Raw genomic sequence first — 21820 nt, 5'->3', positions numbered from 1 at the left:
CTTCCGACAGTATTATTATAACCCAGTAAGTATCAAAAGAGTACAATATCTCACAGTTATGATTAACAAAATGTAAATAATGCTACAACTACCAATAGAGCAAATCATCTAATAGGGCCTAAACCGTCCAGACGAAATTCGACTTGTAACCGACAACTTTAGTCAATCCACAATCAAAGACTAGACATATCAGATAAAAGCCTAATAAAAGATTGCAGCTTCTTGTATTTAACCCATGCCAGACCTTGGATAGTAACACTTTATCTTCCTGTTGACTCGAGAAAACTAGCAAAGAAAATTCCAGCTGGAAAGAGAAACATGGTAAGAAACAATGACAGGATTAGAATAGCAAATAAGAGCATTGTCAGAAAAATCACCGTCCTCTTGAAATTGCATCGTCCATCTCTTCAGGAAACGACGGGAACAACTCGATATAACGGCTCCCGAGTGTCATCCTATCCTTAGCCATTGCGGCTTTAGAATCTTCTGCATCCGCAAACTCCACGAATGCTTCCCCACTTGACCTCCCCTTTGAATTCAACACTATATGAATTGCATCCTCGGATAACTCGAAATCTTTAAAGAACTCTATTATATCATCTTTTCCAGCAGAAAACGGCAATCCCCTCAATCTCAATATCCCTGTATGTTCAGCAGGTTCCTTTGCTTCATCACTAGATTTGGCCCTCGGGGCACTTCTGCGAGGTGAACCGCCTCGAGCATCAGCCACTTCATTAGCTATTGCCTTATAATATTCCTGTCTCTTGCTTCTGAAAACCTCTACATATCTCCTGCCCATGTTCTGCCTATTCTTCTGAAGTGCAAAATCAACCTGAAGAGGGTAACCAAAAACGCAAAAAGCCTCGCCAGTGAAATTGCCGTTTCTATGGACAAACAGGACATCAACTATGTCCAGACCATGGAAGAACTCAATCATATCAGCCTCTGTGCAATCAAAGGGAAGACCACGAAGTCGAACAACAGGGAACGGTGGAGGTTGGCTAACATACGAGTAAGGAGGAGGGGGGGCAGTGTACATAAAGCTAGAACCTGGCGAATTACCATAGAATGAAGGGCCTTGATCGATGATCCGCTGACGTTTTGCACCCATCTCACGCCCATCAGCCCCATCGGTATATTTACTTCAGTTTCCAAAGATCATGAAGGAAACAAAGAAGACCAGTCAACACTTATTCAATAGATAACTAAAATTCGATAAAATAACAATGCAATAATGGACACTTGTGTTTTCAGTGCTTCAAAGAAAAATGAAAAATCAATTATATGACATTAATTTTATATAAATTCATAGCTTACCATGTTACAAAATGATTCATCGATTTGATTATAATTTAAGATTCAAATAGGGAAAAATAAAGGACGATAACTATAATCTTAAACCATTTAAGCTTGAAGCCCATCTTTCTCTCTCTCCTTTTTTCACTTATTTCATTCTTTCATCACAACCAAAGTATAGCTATAAGCGCTAAATAACAATCCCAAATGAAAATAAATAGATAAAACGCAAAACTGTAAAATCCATCAATCCAGACTAAAGAAACTCTTCAAGAACAGACTTAAAGAAGAAAACCCATAAAATAAAATCACAGATATGAATAAAAAAAACAGGAAACAGAAAGAAGGGGAAGTGAATGTTACCCTCTGTAGGACATGTTGAAATTTCCCTTTCTTTATTAAGGAAAACAGAAAAGGGTAAGGAAGAAGAGCCTGAAGATCGTGATTTATCCAACAATAAGAAACAAGAAGATGTTAAAATCAGTAAAGATGAGGCGATTCTAAAAAGAGCAAGTCCCGGACTTGAAGTTTCTCCTTTTATGCGATATTTGTCTGCGTTTCTATGGAAGGAAAAAGGAGACGATCAAAGGAGGCAGTCATTCTGGATTTGTTATGGTTTGGGCTATGTTGAAAGCCTACTGATATAGGCTTTCTCAACAAATTTTCAGGATTGAATTTGTGGTCGTATTTTTAAATAGGGTACATTAGGTATTTAAAATCTAAATTATTAGTTTCGATCAGTTTTAATATTTAAATTTTTAAAATTATATTTAATGTTTAGTTTTTATTTTATTTTAGTATTTCGTTAAAAGTTTAACATTAAGTTTTGAAAAATAAAGTTTAGGTACTAAAACAGACAAAAATTGATAGTTTAGATAGTAAATATGTTAAATGTTTAACGATGATGTACTAAAATGAAATAAAAACTAATTGTTAGGTATAATTTTAAAATAATCAAAAGTTTTGATACTAAAACGGATTAAAACTGATAGTTTATATACTAAACACGTAGTTTACCCTTTTAAATAATAAATATTTAATTATACCATAGGTACGAACCTATTACGTAGTCTCAATGATTAAAAACAGTGTTATATATTCTAAATGTTCTGACTTTAAATAGTTTCGCTTACGAATGTGTTTTGCCAATGATTAAAATAAATTCTAAACAGGTACTACAACTATTAATAGGTTTATCTATATTTTAGATTATTGAATTGATTCTTTTATATTAACATATTCTTATAATTATCTATATCTCAGTTGAATTATGATAAAATTTATTGTCTACACATTATTATTGTCGATGTTGATGATATTTAATCTGCATTTATAATTTGTTTTTATCTTTGTTTTTCAGATTATAATTTTTTTTATCTTATTATTTATTAGTTTATTTAATAAAATTAATTTCTAGTATTATCGTTTTTAAAAGATACTTTACGTTTTAAGCCATAATGTTACAATCAACGTTACAATATATATATATATACATATGTATATGTATGTATGTATGTATGTATGTATGTATGTATGTATGTATGTATGTATGTATGTATGTATGTATGTATGTATGTATGTATGTATGTATGTATGTATGTATGTATGTATGTATGTATGTATGTATGTATGTATGTATGTATGTATGTATGTATGTATGTATACTGACCAAAGATTCATTGAAGAAGATTCACACAAGTTGGTTCACCAATATGGAAAAATCCAAACACAAAAGAACCTACCTCTTGGTTTCGTGTCTTAAACCAAATCCAGACAAATTTGGACATCAAAAACTGTGTGGTTAACCTTCAACTCCCCCCCCTGCACAAACAATACTTTCCATTTTCTTCAATTGTACATCTTTGCCCCTCAATCTCGAGTCACACTGATCAGCTCATCGGGTTTGAGCCGAGTTCACCAACAAAGATGGTGGGGGCTTTATCCGTGGTGAGTTCATCAGTCATGGAGTCTCAGGCCGGTCCTTGTTTGTGCCTGGAAGCATTGCCATCCGACACCATCGGCCTGAAAAGAAAGGCAAGGCCCGGTTCGGTCGAATTAGGCAGCTCCTTCGTCGGTTCATGGCCTGATTGGAGGCTGTCTTCCAAGATGATTTTTAACAAGGGTTGGAGGAAGCAGCGCAAGGACCGTGGGCTAGTGGTTGTTGATAATTTGGGAGGGCAGTACGAAGAAACTTTCGGTGATGTTCAAAAGGTGAGATTACATATTAGTATTTGTTTAAAATTATTCTTGATTATTGACGAAGCACACATATTTAGCATATGTAACTGCTTAAATTCGATATCTCTTTTAGCTCCGAGGCCTCGTTCAGGTGCAAATGTTGTTAAAAAAGTCGATGCTCTTTTTTTTTTATAATGTTCTTTTTTTGTGCATGCAGCAATTACTCAATTACTTCACATACAAAGCAGTGAGGACTGTTCTTAATCAGCTTTATGAAATGAATCCTCCAAAATATACATGGTTTTATCAGTAAGTTGCATATCTGGTTTCCCCCCACTTTGTATATGCTTCCGATTGCACTGTTCCCTGCCATGATTGTGGCAAATTGGGCTATAATTCAGAGGTGGCAAAATGAATCTGACCCTGAAAATCTGAATTTAAAAAGAACCGAAAAGGATTGAAATGTTGTAAACTTGAAACAGAATGTGGACATAAAGAAAGGTGTGTGATATTATGATGTTGTTAGTATCGTTCTCTTCCAATAAGTTTGATTTTGGCAGGTACGTTGCATCAAATAAGCCCAGCGATGGCAAACTTTTCTTACGCAGGCTCGGGAAGGTACCAGTTTTAAACATTCATTTCTCTTTTATGTACTTCAATAGTTTCTTCTTACAAATATTGTCTTCTTCAAGTAAACTTAACTACCTAGTAATCTCCAACTAATAGATTTAGATCAGAACAAATTAGAAGTCGGATGGTATCTAATATCAAACAAGCTAACCTCATATGGAACCGTGTATTTGGTATTGACAGGAGAATCAAGAGCTTGCTGAGAGAGTGATGATAACAAGGCTTCATTTGTATGGGAAATGGATTAAGGTAAATGATAAAAAAAACCCTCTTACTAGCTTTTACATTTGATGCTGAACAACACTTGATTTTAGGGGTGGATCAAAGGAGTTTGACGGGAAGATTATTCCCTTCCCCTAATATGAAATTCTGGGCCAGTGATCGAAGTATCTTCTGACGTTATGTGTTTATATATTGGTATAGAAATGCGATCATGCTCAAATATACAATAAGATTTCGGAAGAGAACTTGGAACTGATGCGCGAGCGGCTAATGGAAACTGTGGTTTGGCCCTCCGATGACACAAACCCTGACAAGATTGGCTGAAGGGGATGCCATTGCCATCCATTGGCATTTCTTCTCTCTTTTGATACAGCCTTGGCTGACATTTCTGTAGAATTACTGTGTTTGCTTAAATATAGTTTCCAGCTCTGTATACTATGGATTGTGCATTCAGATTATTAAATATTATCCATGATTTTGCATTGGAAGGGAAGGTAGCCATTTCAACTTGTTCATTCAATTAACTTCGGCAAGGGTATTTAGTGTGTAATAGTTCAATTTAATATTCCACTTGTTTTAAGTAAAATAAAGGCAAAAATTCAGTTAAGCAATCTTTCATAAATAATAAAAAGAATCGAAAGCATTAAGATAATAGTCGTAATAATCAGTATGAGCACTGCATTTCATCCTGTCAATCTTTTGAATCTGAATGATTACAGGATAATATTCACGTAACAGTTTGAATCCGGATCAAGAAAAGATACTCTCTTCGACACTAAGGCATGAGTTGAATATTGAGCTATAAAGTCAAAAGGTTAAAAGTAAGTAAACTCCAAGTTTTGATAACTGTACACACATGTTTCCTAAATTCAACGGTGGGTTATATACATTTACTGCCATAGAAATGGCCGCCATCGTAGACTTAGTAAGCATCGACCTGCTTAAAAGCCTTGTTTTATTACGTGACCAGATTTCCAGATTTCCTCTCTGCAACGCAAACCACTTGTTTTCTCCTACAATTCTTCAATAGAATGGCCGGTGAGAGCTTTCCTTTCTGCTTTTCTCCAAGTCCTGTTCGATAGAATGGCTTCTCCTGAAGTCATAGACTTCATCAGGGTAGAAAAACTGAACTGCCCATTGTTCCAAATGCTGGAAGCTACATTGTTGTCGATCAACGCCGTTCTGGACGATGCAGAAGCCAAACAAATCATGAACTACAACGTAAAGAAGTGACTCAACGAGGTTAAAGACGCCGTTTATGATGCAGAGGATCTCCTAGATGAAGTTTCGACCGAAGCTTTGCGATGGAAGCTCGAAGCTGAACACCAAACCAACACGACCAAGGTACGCAGGTTTTTCACTTCACTAAACCCATTTCATAAGAGAACTAAATCTAAGCTGGTAGGGATTCTAGAGAGAGCTGAGTATCTTGAAAGACAAAAGATGTTCTTTCTTTGAGAAAAGGGTTTGGTGGAAAGTGTTTGAGGAAATTACCAGCCACTTCCTTGGTGGATGAATCCAGTGTGTATGGGAGAGATGGTGATAAAGAAGCTATAACGAAGTTGTTGAACACAGATGATTCGAGTGGTTATGGGATTGGGGTTGTTGCTATAGTTGGCATGGGTGGGTTTGGGAAGACAACTCTTGCTCAGATTGTTTACAATGACAACAAAATGGAGGCTTTGTTTAAGTTTGATATGAAAATCTGGGTTTGTTTTTCAGAGAATTTTGATGCTTTTCGAGTGACAAAAGCAATTCTCGAGGGAATCACTTGTTTGAGTTGTGATGTTGGGGAACTCAATTTGCTTCAAGTTAAGCTGGCTGAATGTTTGATGGATAAGAAATTTCTTCTAGTCCTAGATGATGTTTGGAATAAGAATTATGTCCATTGGGAGGCCTTGAAGAGACCCTTGACCCATGGTTCTCGAGGAAGTAAGATCATTGTCACAACACGGAACGAAAGCGTTGCGTCAATTATGCTCACCACTCCTTATCACCTGCAGCAATTGGCAGACGAACAATGCTGGTTGTTGTTTGTGAATGCCATGGCATACCTTTAGCAGCCAAAACAGTTGGAGGTCTCCTTCGATCCAAAAGGGATGTCAGCGAATGGCGGAATGTTTTAGAGGGCAATCTGGGGGATTTATCTAAAGCCGATGACAATATCGTTCCTGCTTTACTCTTAAGCTACCATTATCTGCCTTCACATCTGAAGAGATGCTTTGCATATTGTGCCACATTCCCCAAGGATTATGATTTTGAGATTGAGAACCTGGTCCTATTGTGGATGGCCGAAGGATTACTGTCACAAATAATACGAAACAAGAGGCCGGAAGATGTAGGAGTCGAGTACTTCAACAATCTACGATCAAGACCTTTCTTCCAACAATCAAGTGGCACTAGAAAGCTCTTTGTCATGCATGATCTCATTCATGATTTAGCCGAATTTGTCTCCCAAGGGTTTTGTATGTTAGGGGTTCATGATTCTAACGAAATCCGAAAGACGGTTCAACATTTTTCGTATACAAGAACCAGTTACGACAATCTTCGAATGTCCGATGCCTTTAATGAAACGAAGTGTCTGCGGACCTTCCTACCTCTAAAACCCTTTCATTGGTTTGAAACACTACCATACGAAGTCTATCATGATCTATTGATAACCTTAAAATGCTTGAGAGTTTTAACGTTGTCCAGGTATGATAACATAAAAGGGTTGCCAGCTTCAATAGGAGACTTGCAACTTCTCCGCTATTTGGATCTGTCCTACACTGAAATTACGAGACTACTGGAATCCGTTTGTGCTTTGTATAATCTGCTGACACTGTTATTAGCGGATGTGTCTCACTCCTCGAGTTGCTAAACCAAATGGCAAGACTCATCAAATTGCGTCACCTCGATATTACCGGGACACTAGGAATCAAAGAGATGCCACTACAGATAAGCAAATTCGCAAGTCTACAAACACTATCTGCATTCATTTTGGGGCACCATGGTGGATCTAGCATTTCGGAATTGGGGGAGCTTCAGCAACTTAGGGGCAGTCTAACTATTTTCAATCTTCAAAATATTGTCAATCCAAGAGGTGCTCTGCATGCAAAAATTAAAGATAGAGTACCTTACTGGGTTGGTATTGAAATGGAGTGGTCACACTCTTGATACATCGAACGAAAGAGACGGATTGAGCATGGTTCGACCTCATACGAACTTGGAAAAGCTGTCCTTTGAATCCTATGGGGGCACCAAGTTTCCTGATTGGTTAGGGGATTGTTCATTCTCGAATATGGTGTCTTTGCGGCTTAGCCATTGTAAATACTGCTTCTTCTGACCAGCAGTTGGGCAACTACCATTACTCGAAGAGCACTATATCATTGGATTTGATGCGGTTGAGACAGTTGGAGTTGAGCTCTATGGAAATGAATTATCTACTGTCAAGCCCTTTAGGAGTCTTGAAATTTTATGGTTTGAGAGGATGTTGGAGTGGCAGGAATGGACTTTCTTTGAGAAAGATGTTGAAGGACATTTTCCATGTCTTCGAGAGCTTCATATACGGAAATGTCCACGGCTGAGCGGGACACTGCCGAACTACCTTCCTTCATTGAGAAAACTAATGATCATCGATTGTCAGCAACTTCTGGTTTCACTTCCACAAGCTCCAACCATCTACGAATTGCATTTGGGATATTCAGATAAGGTGTCTGTGAAGCATATTGTGCCTAGACTGCACAAGTTTACAATCAGAGGATTCTCCACACTCGAATCTCTACCTGCAGGGATAATGCATTGCCTTCTTTTACAAGAACAGAAAATCTGTGATTGCCCATTTATGTCGATGCTTCAAGATGCAACGTCATCGACTTTGAAAAGACACGATGTCATGAGGTGCAAGAGACTAGAATCGCCTATGTGCTCAAGTTATGGCTCCTTGCAAACATTGCAGATATCATTTAGCTGCTATTCTCTGAAGTCCTTTCACCTACAATCATTCCCTAAACTTAATCATCTTCAAATACGAGGATGTAATCTAAATTCTCTTTCAGTTGCAGAGGGGCCTAATCAAGTTCTTCCAGCTCTCAGCTCCCTCAGAATCAGTTTATGCCCGAAGTTTGAGTCGTTTCCTGCAGGCGGACTGCATATTCCTAATCCCACGGTCCTCGAAGTTTCGGACAGTATGGAGCTAAAATCACTGCCTGAAAATATGCACTCATTTCTTCCATCACTCAACTCAATGAAGATATGCAACTGTCCAGAACTCCAGTCCTTTCCTGCAGGTGGTTTGCCTTCGAAGCTAAACTCGTTTTCAGTCTCCTTCTGCGAAAAGTTAACCGCAAACCTCATGGACTGGGACTTGCAGCAGCTAATCTCACTTGAACAATTCAGTATCCGTGGACAATGTGAAGGCAATGATTCTTTTCCAGAGGAAGGTTTCCTACCTTCAACACTTGCATTTCTTTACATTAATGAAGTTCCCAACTTGACATCACTCAACACCAAAACACTCTAATGTCTCACTGTTAGACGTGGCTTGAATTCAAAGGGGTTTGTTGTTTCCTTCTAGATGAAGACAATGGGACAAACGGTGCAAATTGTAAGCAATTGTCAAAGGTAGCTGCACAGCAAGCTGGTGGGTTGAAAATTGCCAATTTGCAACAATGATCAATTCGCCTTTTAGGTCCTTTAGTTAGGAAAATTTTCATTTCAGTCCCTCTTTCACAACTATAAATACCCCTTACCTTTTCACTTGTTATACAAACCAAAACTCAAGTAGAAAGAGTTTGAGAGTTAAGAGAGTTTCAAGTTGAGAGTCGGGTTTTCTCCCAGGGTAAGAGTTGTGAGATTTCGGGTTGTGTTTCGAGTGAGAGAACACTTGTAATCTTCATCTTGTTATAGTGAAATTTCTTGTTGTCTCTGTCCGTGGACGTAAGCATTAACAGCGAACCACATAAATTCTTGTGTTCACTTTATTTTTTTTCGCTTCACATATTCGATAAATTTATTTGTGGTCGTATTAACGTACTCCAATTGATCATTTTCTCAACAAATTGGCATCAAAGCTTAGTTGAAAGAGTGATAATATTTTCTGAATTGCCATGTGATTGCAGCTTTGTCTGATCTTTCACATCAGGAAGAAAATTTTATTATTCATTCAAAAGTTCCAAATTATGGCTGCAAGTGTATTATCGACCAAATATGAAGTCAAGAAATTTACCGCGAAAAATAGTTTGAGTTTATGGCGCATCAAGATGCAGGCTGTGCTGGTTCAACAATGATTACTAAAGGCATTATCTGGTAGAGATAAATTACCAAACACGCTTTCGGAGGAACAGAAGGATGGCATGCTAAAAAAAGCACACAATTTTATTCTGCTATGTCTAGGAGATGAAGTGCTATGAGAAGCAGCGGAAGAGATAACCGCATCTGGTTTGTGACTCCAATTAGAGAGCAAGTACATGACGAAGTCATTAACAAACTGGCTCTACCTCAAACAAAGACTCTACGCCCTAAAGATGGAGGTAGATACACCTGTTTCCCAACACCTGGATAAATTCAATTCCATTATTATGGATTTGAATAATATCGAAAGTAAAATCGATGACGAGGATCAAGCAATAATTGTTTTGTGTTCTTTACCTCACTCATATGAGAATTTTATTGACACAATGATGTACGGTCGTGATGACGTTTCTCTCGAGGAGGTGAAAAATGCCTTGGGATCTAGTGAGTTAAGAAAGAAAATCACTGGTAAGTCAGTTGAAAACAATGAAGGTGAAGGCTTGATTGCTCGTGGCAGATCTAATGCAAGAGGTGGAAATTCAAGTAAAAGCCATCCAAGATCACAATCCAAAAAAAGAATACAGTGTTATTACTGTAAGAAGTTTGGACACATGAAGAAAGATTGTCCAAAGAGAAAGGATAAATCAGAATCACAGGAGCAACAAAATAATCGTGCGAATGTGGCTGAGCAGATTCTTCAAGTGATGCCAAGATCGTTCTAGCAGTATCCGACTCTTGCACCAGTGGGAGATGGATTCTTGATACGGCAACTACATTTCACATTAGTACTTCAAAGGATGTATTCTCAACATATGAGAAACATTCTGGTTCAGTACTAATGGAAATGACCATGCATGTCAAGTCGTAGGGATTGGCACAATTCGTATAAAGATGTTCGATGGTATTGTCAGAACCTTGACGGATGTTTGACACATTCCTGAAATGAAGAAAAACTTAATTTCCTTGAGTATGTTAGACAAGAAATGTTTTCGGTACTCTGCTGAAGGTGGAGTTCTTAGAGTATTCTCGGGTGTTTTGGTTGTGATGCGCGGACTTTTGGAGCGGGGCCTTTACTTTTTGGATGGTTCCACAGTTATAGGTGTTGCGGCAGTATCATCATCATTAGATCCAGATTCTGACACCACGAAGTTATGGCATATTGTGGCTCGGGCATATGAGCGAGAAAGGCTCAATGGTGCTGAGCAAACGAGGATTGTTGTATGGGTAGTGTAAAAGAAAGCTTAATTTCTGTGAGCACTGCATCTTCGGCAAGCAGACAATAGTCAAGTTTAGCACTGGTATTCATAGAACAAAAGGTACGGTGGATTACATCCATTCTGACCTTTGGGGGCCTTCTCCGACAATTTCAAAAAGTGGCTACAGATATCTACTGACCTTTATTGATGACTATTCAAGAAAGGTTTGGGTGTATTTCCTGAAGCACAAGGATCAGGTGCTTGTCAACTTCAAGCAATTCAAAGCTTTGATCGAAAACCAAACAGGAAAGAAGATCAAGCGATTCCGGACGGATAATGGCTTGGAGTTTTGCTCGGGTGAATTTAATGAGTTATGCAAAAATGAAGGAATAGTGAGACACCACGCTGTTTGCAAAACACCACAGCAAAATGGAGTTGCAGAACACATGAATAGAACTCTCTTGGAGCAAGCTCATTGCATGCGATCAAATACTGGGCTCGGTGAAGATTTTTGGGCTGAAGCTGTTAATACTGCTTGCTATCTGGTAAATTGATCTCCATCTACAGCTATTGAGATGAAGCCTCCTGAAGAAGTATGGTATGGTTCTCCTGCTGATTACTCTGGTCTAAGAGTATTTGGCTGTCCTACTTACGCTCATGTCAATGAGGGCAAACTCAAACCTAGGGCGAAGAAATGTATATTTCTTGGATACGGCCAAGGGGTGAAAGGATACAGGTTGTGGTGTCTTGATCCAAAGTCGCCCAAGTTTCATCATCAACAGAGATGTGACCTTTGATGAGTCATCCATGCTTCGATCCACCACAAATTCTCGAGAAAAAGAGGGGTCAAATAAAATGGGAGATCACGGTGTTGGGCAGCAGGTGGAGTGTCGGGTGGACGCTCCTATTTTTATGGAATGTACTTCAGTCCAGGGTGATCAAGTTGAGGTGCAAGATTTTCATCAAGATGAGACACCTCAGGAACAACCATATAGCATTGCCACTGGAAGAACGAGGAGAAAACCCAAACCTCCTCAATATTATGTAGATGCTAATCTAGTGTCTTAAGCACTCAGTGTGGCGGAGTCCATTGGTACAGAACCTTCCAGTTATAATGAGGTTGTCACATGTGATGAGTTGACACAATGGATAATTGCTATGAATGAGGAGATAAAATCTCTTCACAAGAACAATACTTGGGAGTCGGTTAAACCGCCAAGTAACCAAGTAACCAGAAGATAATTGGTTGCAAATAAGTCTTAAAAAAGAAAGAAGGTGTTCCAGGGGTTGAAGCAACTAGATTCAAGGCACGGTTGGCGGCTAAAGGCTTTAATCAGAAAGAGGGGATTGACTATAATAAAGTTTTCTCCCCAGTTGTGAAGCATAGCTCCATTCGTGTATTGCTTGCCATGGTGGCCAAGTTCGATTTAGAACTTGAGCAACTTGACGTAAAGACGACGTTCTTGCATGGTGAGCTCGAGGAAACAATCTACATTCGTCAACCAGAAGGTTTCACAATGCCGAGTAAGGAAGGCCATGTCTGCCTATTAAATAAGTCTTTATTTGGATTGAAACAATCGCCTAGGCAGTGGTACAAGCGGTTTGATAGCTTCATGATTCACTATAGTTACATAAGATGTGACTATGATGCTTGTGTCTATCATAGGCAGCTCTCAGATGGTTCATACATTTATTTGTTGTTATATGTTGATGACATGTTGATTGCTTCTAAAGACATATTGGAAATCAACAAGTTAAAGTCTCAGTTAAGTGGTGAGTTTGAGATGAAGGATCCGTGTGATACCGAGAAAATCTTAGGCATGGATATTCATAGAAATCGTAAGATTGGCAAGCTTTGTTTGTCACAGAAAAATTATGTTGAAAAAATTCTTCAATGCTTCAACATGGATAAGGCGAAACATGTGAGCACTCCATTAGCATCACATTTCAAACTTTCTGCAGAATTGTCACCACAATCTGATGAAGAAAAGCAATAGATGGCTCACATTCCATACTCGAGTGCAGTTGGAAGTGTGATGTATACAATGGTTTGCACTCGTCCAGACATTTCGCATGCAGTTAGTGTGGTCAGTAGATATATGGGTTGTCCTGGCAAGGAACAATGGCAGGTCGTGAAATGGATTCTCAGGTATTTGAGAGGTACTGCAGATTTATGCTTAGTATACGATCAGAGAAATTGCTCTAGCAGTGTCACTGGTTATGTGGACTCTGATTATGCTGGAGATTTGGACAAAAGAATATCTATGATAGGTTATGTTTTAACTTATTTTGGAGGGGCCATAAGTTGGAAAGATATATTACAGTCTACTGTAGCCTTATCTACAACTGAGGCTGATTATATGGCAATGACAGAAGCAGTGCAAGAAGCATTATGGATGAAAGGTCTAATAAGCAGTTTGGGTTTATAACAGGATTCTACTGTTGTATTTTGCGATAGCCAGAGTGCCATACATCTGACCAAAAATTAGATGTTTCATGAACGGACCAAACATATCGATGTCAAATATCATTTTGTTTGGGAACATGTTACGCAAGGTGACATTGTTATCAGTAAGGTTGCTTCCGAGGAAAATCCTGCAGATATGTTGACAAAGGTGATCCCAACATAAAAGTTCAAGCAATGCTTGAACTTGATCGATATTCGTAATTGATGAATGCCCGCAGAGGCGTTTGGAAGAGGCGATCCAGTTCAAGAAATTTGCTATAATGTTCGTCTTGGTAGAATCTCAAGCCAAGGTTGAGATTTATTAGATGTGGCTTGAATTCAAAGGGGTTTGTTGTTTCCTTCTAGATGAAGACAAGGGGACAAACGGTGCAAATTGTGAGCAATTGTCAAATGTAGCTGCACAACAAGTTGGCGGGTTGAAAATTACCAATTTGCAACAATGGTCAATTCACCTTTTAGGTCCTTTAGTTAGGAAAATTTTCATTTCAGTCCCTCTTTCACAACTATAAATACCCCTTCCCTTTTCACTTGTTATACACACCAAAACTCAAATAGAAAGAGTTTGAGAGTTAAGAGAGTTTCAAGTTGAGAGTCGTATTTTCTCCTAGGGTAAGAGTTGTGAGATTTCAGGTTGTGTTTCGAGTGAGAGAACAATTGTAATCTTCATCTTGTTATAGTAAAATTTCTTGTTGCCTCTTCCTGTGGACGTAAGCATTAACGCCGAACCACGTAAATTCTTGTGCTCACTTTATTTTATTTTTTTCGCTTCGCATATCCGATAAATTTATTTGTGGTCGTATTAACGTACTCCAGTCGATCATTTTCTCAACACTCACCTTTCTTAAAAAGCTCGAAATCCGAAGATGCCTCACCTTGTCCGATCCGGAGCTTCCTGAATCCCTGTCTGTTTTAAGAATTGAGGATTGTCATTTGTTGAAGCAAGAGTTGCAGGAAAAGGAAGGGGGAGATTGGACCAAGGTTGTTTCTGTCCCCATTACTGAATAGATGAAGATATGGTCATACCAGTTGTTTCATGCAGAAAAGATTCATCATGGTTATATCTTATAATTGTAATACCCTAAAACGGGATGGGGGCGGGTGGTTACGATATCCTCTTAAAATTTTAATTTCGTATAAATTTTAAATATTTTATTATATTTTTATTAAAAATTTATTTTTGTTTTTTTAGAATTTTATAAGTTATCTTTATGCTTTAAAATCCATCTCAAAAGATGATTTGGAGAACATGTATTACTTTTTAAATTGAGATTGTCGAAACGATTTTTTTCTTAAAGGTGAAAAAAAATGAGATTTTAAAAAACCACATTAATTTTTATTTACATCTTTCAATTGGTTTTTAATTTAAAAACAAATGCAATTTTAAAAAACTCTAGTTTCGAAAAATTTGGGATTTCGTTTACAATAGAAAAATATAGTTCGAAGAGTCGCCACCAATCCTTGATTAGGGTGTGATTGGACACCCAAAAAAGTTTTCATTTTAAATAAAAATTAATTTTAATTAAAACAATAAGTTGTGGTATGCGTTACCAAAAAATGAGTTTGGGAGTCGGTTACGTTTGGGGAAGGATTAGCACCCCCACAATGCCCTACATCGGTACCTGGTCGATTAATTAACGTCTTTGCAATGAACTTTACAAATTCGAACTTAATTTTATTTTTGATCCCATAAAACAAAGATGTGAATTTAATAATATTCAAAAGCACCCAAATAAATTAAATTAAAATTACCAAGTAGTTTTAGAAAGATAAAGAATGTTCGATTATTTACAAATATCGAGACCATATCTTAAAAGCTATAACGACCTTTTCTCGATAAATTTAAATAGCCGAACATTTCTTTTTCTTCCATTCCCAAATTTCAAAGTGATGGGTCAATTTTTAGGCATCACTAATGGGATACACTTTTATTTTAAAATCATTAAAAGCGGACCTCAAATACGTTATGACAACCCACTTAAAACAATTTTAAATTAAAAGTGTATTACCCTTAATCCAATTATATAATATGTCGAGTTATGCAAATGAGGTTACCATGTGAATCATGCAAAAAATGATGTCATGCCAAAATTAATTAAACAAAATAAAAAATATCATACAACGTGACATACAAAAAATTATATACGTATATTTTAATTAAAAATCAATGCATATTAACATATTATGTGACCTAAATAAAAAATAAAAATAACATGCCAAACTATAAATTTAAAAAGTGTATATATACATAAATGTAATGATTAAATTTAAATATAAGTAAAATTAAATTTATAAATAAAAAATAAATCAGTGACCTAAACATAAAATACTAAAATTACAGGGTCTGATATAAAATTTATCTTATTCGGTTTAAACTAAAATAAAATGGAAAATAACATAAATGACACTAGACATTTAAAACAGCTAAGAAAATTTAAACAAATGAGAGACTGTTTTAGAAAAACACATAAATCTAGAAGGCCTAAAAATAATCTATCCCTAAAGTTATGGTGACTAAGAGTTAATTTACCCAACAATTTTGATATAAAACCTAATTCTATACTTAAACCTAGGCTAATTCACGCTAGAACCCCCAAAACACTTACCCCTACCGCAGCTTCACTCTCCACTTTCCTTTTCAACTCTAACACCGCTTTAGACTCTCGGCCTTTCAACCCATACAAACCTGGTCACCATTCAACGCCCAGAACTTTCTCCTATGCGCCTACACCTTAAAACCAAGTAGAGGAGACTTTAACCGAGACCTTACACCATCCTTCCATCTCCACTTAGATTTAAACTCAAAATCGAGCCTCTCATACGCATGCAAACCCCGACTCCGACAATATTGTAATCTCTAAGAAAGGACCTTAATCACTATCACTCATTTACTTCAACTACACACATACCCGAAGGTAAACCCAACCGCTCTCACTTCTATTTTGAGTTTTGCATTTTATTATGAAGGCTATTAAAACAAATGAAAAAAATGCAATTGTAAATAATCATGAAGAGAAAATCTTACACGAATTGGATTCTCTTTGTATTACTTCGAAAGGGAAAGAGCCCCTGCATTTATATTAACCTTCAAATTGGAGGAAAAACCTCTTTTACACACTATTTTTTAGTTTCGAATATGGTAGCAGAACCCTCTACACACTATTTTCCTCTTGTATCTCTTGAAAGAATTTGCCTTGAATTGCTTTGGTTCGTTGAAACAAGTGAAATCTTCTGTTTCTTTTGATTTCCAAAATAGGAGGAAATTCCAGTATAATGTTCTTTCTGTTTTTCTATTTTCTGTAAAGGCAAACAAAAATGGAGGTTTTTTATGCTTTTGCTCTCAGTTCATTGTTGATATCTCTCCCTGTGTAATTTTTTCTGCGTGTAATCTGTGATCTCATCCTTCGATCTCCCCCCTTTAGTTTTTGATTCATCTCGTCCTTAATTGCCAATAAAAAACTGCCCGTACAAACTGTTTCTTTTCCTTTTTCCCCACGTTGTGGTCATTTCCTCTTTATCTGCTCACTTCCCTTTCCTATTTGTTGCAGCCACGTGAAAACGGTTGAGGAGGGACAACTGGCTCATGGGACTTGGATAGCTTTGGTTCGGGCTTGTTGGGCTTGTTTCTGGTTACTGGGCTTAAACCCAAATTGAGTCTTTATAATGACATAAAAATAATAATAAAATTAAATTAATATCTAATATTTAATAATAATAAAAATAAAAATAAAATAAAATAATAAAAATCCTGGACAAAACACGTGTCTACAGCTGCCCCTCTTTGCCCATTCTTATGCTAACAAGAATAGGACAAAGATAAAAAAGATAGTGCGTTTTTGTCCAGTTCCATCTTCGGGCTTTGAAACATGATGAGGGATCCGCTCCCTCTTCTTTGAGTAATCTTCGACTAGCGGGTTCGCTTCCTCTTGCTTTAGGGAGTAGAACTCGAATAGCCTTCTGCCTATGGGTTCCCTCCCTCTTGCTTCAGGGAGTAGAACTCGAATAATCTTCTACCTACGGGTTCGCTCCCTTTTGCTTTAGGGAGTAGAACTCAAACAGTCTTCTGCCTACGGGTTCGCTCCCTCTTGCTTCAGGGAGTAGAACTTGAATAATCTTCTGCCTACAGGTTCGTTCCCTCTTGCTTTAGGGAGTAGAACTCAAACAGTCTTCTGCCTACGGGTTCGCTCCCTCTTGCTTCAGGGAGTAGAACTCGAATAATCTTCTGCCTACGGGTTCGCTCCCTCTTGATTCAGGGAGTAGAACTTGAACAATCTTCTAGTGTGATTCTGCTTCACTATTCTTCCATGAAGGCTCAACTTCGAAGGTTAAACCTGAAAATCAAACGTTGCCACTCATTAATGTATGCTTGAAGATTTGAAAAACATTATACTCGAAAGAATTAGAATTTAAGAGAATCTTTGAGAATCCATTTCTCTTGAGGGAGCTTGTCTCGCAACAACTAGATATGAGAATCTTCTTGGACTCGGCTGCCATCTGAACCTCTCTCTTCCTGGGACCTTGAATTGGTTAATGACTCCTCGTGTGAATTTCTTTTTAATCAATTGATCTGCTTCTTTGTAATCGAGAACCTTCAATTTCTTCCCACATCTAATGATCTGATGGCTTGCTCCAACGCTCTTCCGAGAATGCTTAAAATAGCCCGAAGGACTTATCATCTTGCTCGAAAGACTTACAAATGACCCGAAGGATTTCATCATCATGCTCGAAAGACTTACTGATGGATTTGCTTCACTACTCATCGGTGAAGGCTTACAAATTACCCAAAGGATTTAATCATCATGCTCGAAAGACTTACTGATGGATTTGCTTCACTACTCTTCGGTGAAGGCTTACAAATTACCCGAAGGATTTAATCATCATGCTCAAAAGACTTACTGATGGCCCGAAGGACTTCATCATCATGCTCGAAAGACTTACTGATGGGTTTGTTTCACTACTCTTCCGTGAAGGCTTACAAATTTCTCGAAGGACTTAATCATCATGCTTGAAAGACTTGCTGATGGCCCGAAGGACTTCATCATCATGCTCGAAAGACTTACTAATGACACTTACTTATGGGTTCACTTCACTACTCTTCCGTGAAGGCTTACAAATTACCCTAAGGATTTAATCATCATGCTCGAAAGACTTACTGATGGCCCTAAGGATTTAAGCATCATGCTCGAAAGACTTATTGATAGCCCGAAGGACTTATTAAGTGCGAAATTTTGGAAAAAAATCCTTTTTAGTTTTCAAAGGTTTCATTTTCTTAAAACATCACTTTCTTATTTTTCAAACTCATGTGAAAACATCCTACCCGAAGGTTTTATGGATGGCCCGAAGAACTTATCATCTTTCTTTAAAGGCTTATAGATGACTCGAAGGATTTTTAATCATCATGCTCGAAAGACTTACTGATGGTCCCGAAGGACTTAAATTGTTTACTGGATAAGAAACCTTTCTTATTTTTCAAAATTTCAAACTTCATATTTAAATGAGAAATCCTCGTCATTTCACTTCATAAAAATGACTTAATGGCCGGTCCACGTGCCCCGCTTCAAAGCAATGCTTCCTCTGTGGATTGACCCCTGCGTTCCTCAGGTTCTGCCTCTCTAAACATGATTCCCTGTATTTGATGTTTAACTTCTACCTTTCAATTGTCAGGATTTTAACATCCTGCATCTTCTCTTTTCACTGGAAGATCTGTCAAAACCATGTGTTTATGCATGAAACACGAATGCAATTAAATGTATTAGTGTAATGCTTTTTCTTTTATACAAATGATGTTCTCATGAATACATAAATGTCAATTTCATCTTAATTTGACTTTGAAGTGGCAAACTTAGTCTTCTTCTACTTGATCATTCCTCTCCGGAGTTTGCTTTAGATATCCGTATAACAACTCATAATTTCCAACTTGCATTTTTGAAGAGCCTTCTGATCTTCTTCTATCTTCTTGTTGTCTTCGTTTTCTATCTTCATTTCGGAGAAATTGTTTTCTCTCTCAACTTCTTGCTATGATCAGAAATACCACTGTGTTGCCCCATTTCCGTCCTTGGCTCAATTACGCTTTCCGAGTTATTCTTTCAGGACTCTGCCATTGATTGATGCTCGGTTGATTTGCTTTACAAGGTAAGCTCTGCTCAAATTCACGGTCTGCCCCTAACATTTCAAGTTATGAGACTCATTCTCAATATCTTATTGGTCTGAATCTTGTCATCCCAACATGATCTGGGTTTCTGGTCATGCCCCAAAGTGGGTACTCATGGATTTCATCGTGCCCAACATATCCTAACTTGAATGTTCTCATTCTGGTGTCACTATACAGTAGTGTTGTCAAGTATTTTGAGGGTGCCTCTTCACATTGTCACAAACACTTAAGAAGTGACCAATTTTTCTAACAAAATGTCTTGCATTTTATACATGCTGTAATATGTGTCCCTTCTGAATAATGAGATCATCTTCTTCTTGATGGGTAATTGACAACGTCACAAGGAAATGTTATAAGTTATATTCTTCATTTATTATGTTCTCTTGGACCATTTGCTTCAAGATTGTGGAATGCTTTATGTTCTGGAATCGCTTATTCCTTTTCTCCAATAGAGGCATAATGAGTCTCACCAGCTTCAAGAACCTTTCACATTTGAGACTGTCATGTTTGAAAATATTTTTCCCTTTTCTCTTTATAGGGATCAAAGAATGAAAGAATTTTATAAAACATTTCCTCTTAATTCAGGCTCACAATCGAATCAAATTATAACCATGAGTTCACAGAATATTAAAAGAATCAATAGCTCTTTAATGTTTTCAAAGTTATAGCTCTTTGACAAGTGTCAAAATTGATGGGTTGCCTTCAGGTTGGCTTCCTATTTATTAAGGTTTCGGCCAACAAACTTACATTTCTTTCTCGGTCCTTGTGAACATCACAACATGCCCCCCTTTCTGGCTTGGTATTTTAATCGGATACGGACAAAATGATGCAACTAGCATAATCAATTACTAGACTTTCTAGAACACTTCTATTTCAGTTCTCTGAAATCTTCCATTTGTTCAAGCTTTGTAGACCCCTCTAACCAAGGCAGTGCAGAAATATCGATCTAAAAATGAAATTTCTGAGTGCTCGTGTGAAATTGACTATAACAGGTGTTACTTGACTCCCATAGTCCATCTTTACCGAAACTACTTATTTATAAAATTGATTTAATTTGCCATTGCCTGGCTAACTGAAATCAGCTTTATTGTAATTTGCCTCTATTGGGCTAGCTGAAGGGTTTATCTCATCACAAAGTCTTTGGCTTGACAATCACAGTGGAGCATACACCAAATTGCCAAGTACTCGATCAAGGTCATGGTTTGAATATAATCTATTCATAAAGCCAGGGCTTTCGAGTTTCCTCTATAACCAATTGCTTTAGCGGAATAGCTCAGCTTTATTGTATACATATAATATAAACACTTTTATCAAGCTAGCTAAATTCTATCCATAAAGCCGGGGCGTTTAACCAATTGCTCTAGAGGTACAACTCAAGCTTTATTGTATACATATAATATTATAATTCGGGTATATGGATTCAATTTCTTAAGCTTGTCAAGAAGAACCTGTCATAGTCTAGGTGTTGTTGAAAGTTAGAAAATATCATCGTTAGAGTTCAATTCCCAAGCAATTGACCTAAACTAGATTCACCTACTCGACTATTCCATCCGTAAAGATCATAATCATCATTGAACGTCATCAACAAAAGTGTGGTCTATTCAGACGTTGTCCGCTCCTATACATACCTGAATACCAAGAATCTTGTTCATTCCCTTATAAGAGGAGAATGTTATATCCTGGAAGAAAGGGTATGGTGTTCGATTGTATATCCTAGGGGGTAAGGTCCAGGGTCCTTGTTTTACCAGTTTTTAATCATGTCACTTTGTCAAAGAACAATAACTCTGATCATTTACAGAGTTTTTTAATTCAATTGATATTCAAAGAATTTCAAATCGCAAATTTAATTCAATGCTCACCATCTTTAAAGTAGCATGAATTCATTTAAATATCATTACAAAAAAAACTGAGAAATTATGAAAAACAAGTTCAAACATGATGTTGCAAATGGAATAAAGCTTCATGATTGAATGAAATGATCTCTTCCTACCTAGGATGCCCCATTACACATCTAATGTAGCAACACCTGACCCAAACGGATGCTACATTATGTGCACTGATTCCCCACTCGAGCTCGTCATCCACCATTTCACCAATTCTTGCATCAATGTTCCATTTTCCACAAGCATCTCTATCTCTTTTAACAACGGCCTACAATTCCCTGTAGAATGCCCCAATACCCCCAAGTGGAAATCACAAACACTATTTTGATCATAGCTGTGAGCAGAAGGGTCTGGTTGCACTTTCACTGGCCTCGGTGTGAGGTATTGACCTTCAATCAAATGGGGATACAGATCTGAGATTGGAGTTTGGAACAATTTCAAAGTATTTTTCGATATTGGGACCTTTTTTGGACGTCTCGAGTAACCTATTGCCCCTTTTCATTTGCGGTTGTAGGATTTATGGATGTGA

General features: G+C 37.5%; 4 protein-coding genes across 5 annotated transcripts; 3 read left to right on the top strand and 1 right to left on the bottom strand.

Moving 5' to 3' along the window:
- Nucleotides 1-345: 345 nt before the first annotated feature.
- On the bottom strand, nt 346-1887 carry LOC120202933 (heterogeneous nuclear ribonucleoprotein F-like). 2 transcript variants are annotated; one of them, XM_039203288.1, is made up of 2 exons: nt 1660-1887; nt 346-1142 (listed from the first exon to the last, which is right to left on the bottom strand). In XM_039203288.1, exons 1-2 carry the CDS (start codon nt 1671-1673, stop codon nt 374-376), a joined length of 783 nt encoding a protein of 260 aa, XP_039059219.1. In that variant the 5' UTR covers nt 1674-1887; the 3' UTR covers nt 346-373. The 2 variants fall into 2 exon arrangements, with proteins under 2 accessions (XP_039059219.1, XP_039059224.1); XM_039203293.1 differs by lacking the exon at nt 1660-1887 and having other exon boundaries at nt 346-906; nt 1011-1065.
- Nucleotides 1888-3084: 1197 nt separating this feature from the next.
- Nucleotides 3085-4846, top strand: LOC120196119 (chaperonin-like RbcX protein 2, chloroplastic). Its single transcript, XM_039198029.1, has 5 exons — nt 3085-3507; nt 3692-3783; nt 4035-4092; nt 4288-4353; nt 4528-4846. The coding sequence occupies exons 1-5, from the start codon at nt 3223-3225 to the stop codon at nt 4648-4650; spliced, it is 624 nt and encodes a 207-aa protein (XP_039053960.1). The 5' UTR covers nt 3085-3222; the 3' UTR covers nt 4651-4846.
- Nucleotides 4847-5409: 563 nt separating this feature from the next.
- On the top strand, nt 5410-7186 carry LOC120190354 (putative disease resistance RPP13-like protein 1). The gene is made up of 3 exons (XM_039193474.1): nt 5410-5547; nt 5763-6258; nt 6330-7186. The coding sequence occupies exons 1-3, from the start codon at nt 5410-5412 to the stop codon at nt 7184-7186; spliced, it is 1491 nt and encodes a 496-aa protein (XP_039049405.1).
- Nucleotides 7187-7191: 5 nt separating this feature from the next.
- Nucleotides 7192-8979, top strand: LOC120190258 (putative disease resistance protein At3g14460). Its single transcript, XM_039193389.1, has 3 exons — nt 7192-7408; nt 7656-8747; nt 8882-8979. Exons 1-3 carry the CDS (start codon nt 7192-7194, stop codon nt 8977-8979), a joined length of 1407 nt encoding a protein of 468 aa, XP_039049320.1.
- The last annotated feature ends 12841 nt before the right edge of the window (nt 8980-21820 follow it).

The sequence above is a fragment of the Hibiscus syriacus genome, unplaced genomic scaffold (assembly GCF_006381635.1).
Source record: "Hibiscus syriacus cultivar Baekdansim isolate YM2019G1 unplaced genomic scaffold, ASM638163v2 tig00000340_pilon, whole genome shotgun sequence".
Classification (NCBI taxonomy): Eukaryota; Viridiplantae; Streptophyta; class Magnoliopsida; order Malvales; family Malvaceae; genus Hibiscus; species Hibiscus syriacus.
Note: the sequence above shows the minus strand (reverse complement) of the source record. Positions and strands in the feature narration are given on the sequence as shown.

What these genes read in the sequence shown, in the direction of transcription:
- LOC120190354 (XM_039193474.1), top strand. Translation starts at nt 5,410, where the DNA reads ATGGCTTCTCCTGAAGTCATAGACTTCATCAGGGTAGAAAAACTGAAC. An exon ending in AACAAATCATGAACTACAAC is followed by an intron (nt 5,548 to 5,762) that starts GTAAAGAAGTGA and finishes GTATCTTGAAAG; the next exon opens with ACAAAAGATGTTCTTTCTTT. An exon ending in GACCCATGGTTCTCGAGGAA is followed by an intron (nt 6,259 to 6,329) that starts GTAAGATCATTG and finishes TATCACCTGCAG; the next exon opens with CAATTGGCAGACGAACAATG.
- LOC120190258 (XM_039193389.1), top strand. Translation starts at nt 7,192, where the DNA reads ATGGCAAGACTCATCAAATTGCGTCACCTCGATATTACCGGGACACTA. An exon ending in AAATATTGTCAATCCAAGAG is followed by an intron (nt 7,409 to 7,655) that starts GTGCTCTGCATG and finishes TCTTCTGACCAG; the next exon opens with CAGTTGGGCAACTACCATTA. An exon ending in TGATTCTTTTCCAGAGGAAG is followed by an intron (nt 8,748 to 8,881) that starts GTTTCCTACCTT and finishes GTTTCCTTCTAG; the next exon opens with ATGAAGACAATGGGACAAAC.
- LOC120196119 (XM_039198029.1), top strand. Translation starts at nt 3,223, where the DNA reads ATGGTGGGGGCTTTATCCGTGGTGAGTTCATCAGTCATGGAGTCTCAG. An exon ending in AAATATACATGGTTTTATCA is followed by an intron (nt 3,784 to 4,034) that starts GTAAGTTGCATA and finishes TGATTTTGGCAG; the next exon opens with GTACGTTGCATCAAATAAGC. An exon ending in TGTATGGGAAATGGATTAAG is followed by an intron (nt 4,354 to 4,527) that starts GTAAATGATAAA and finishes ATATTGGTATAG; the next exon opens with AAATGCGATCATGCTCAAAT.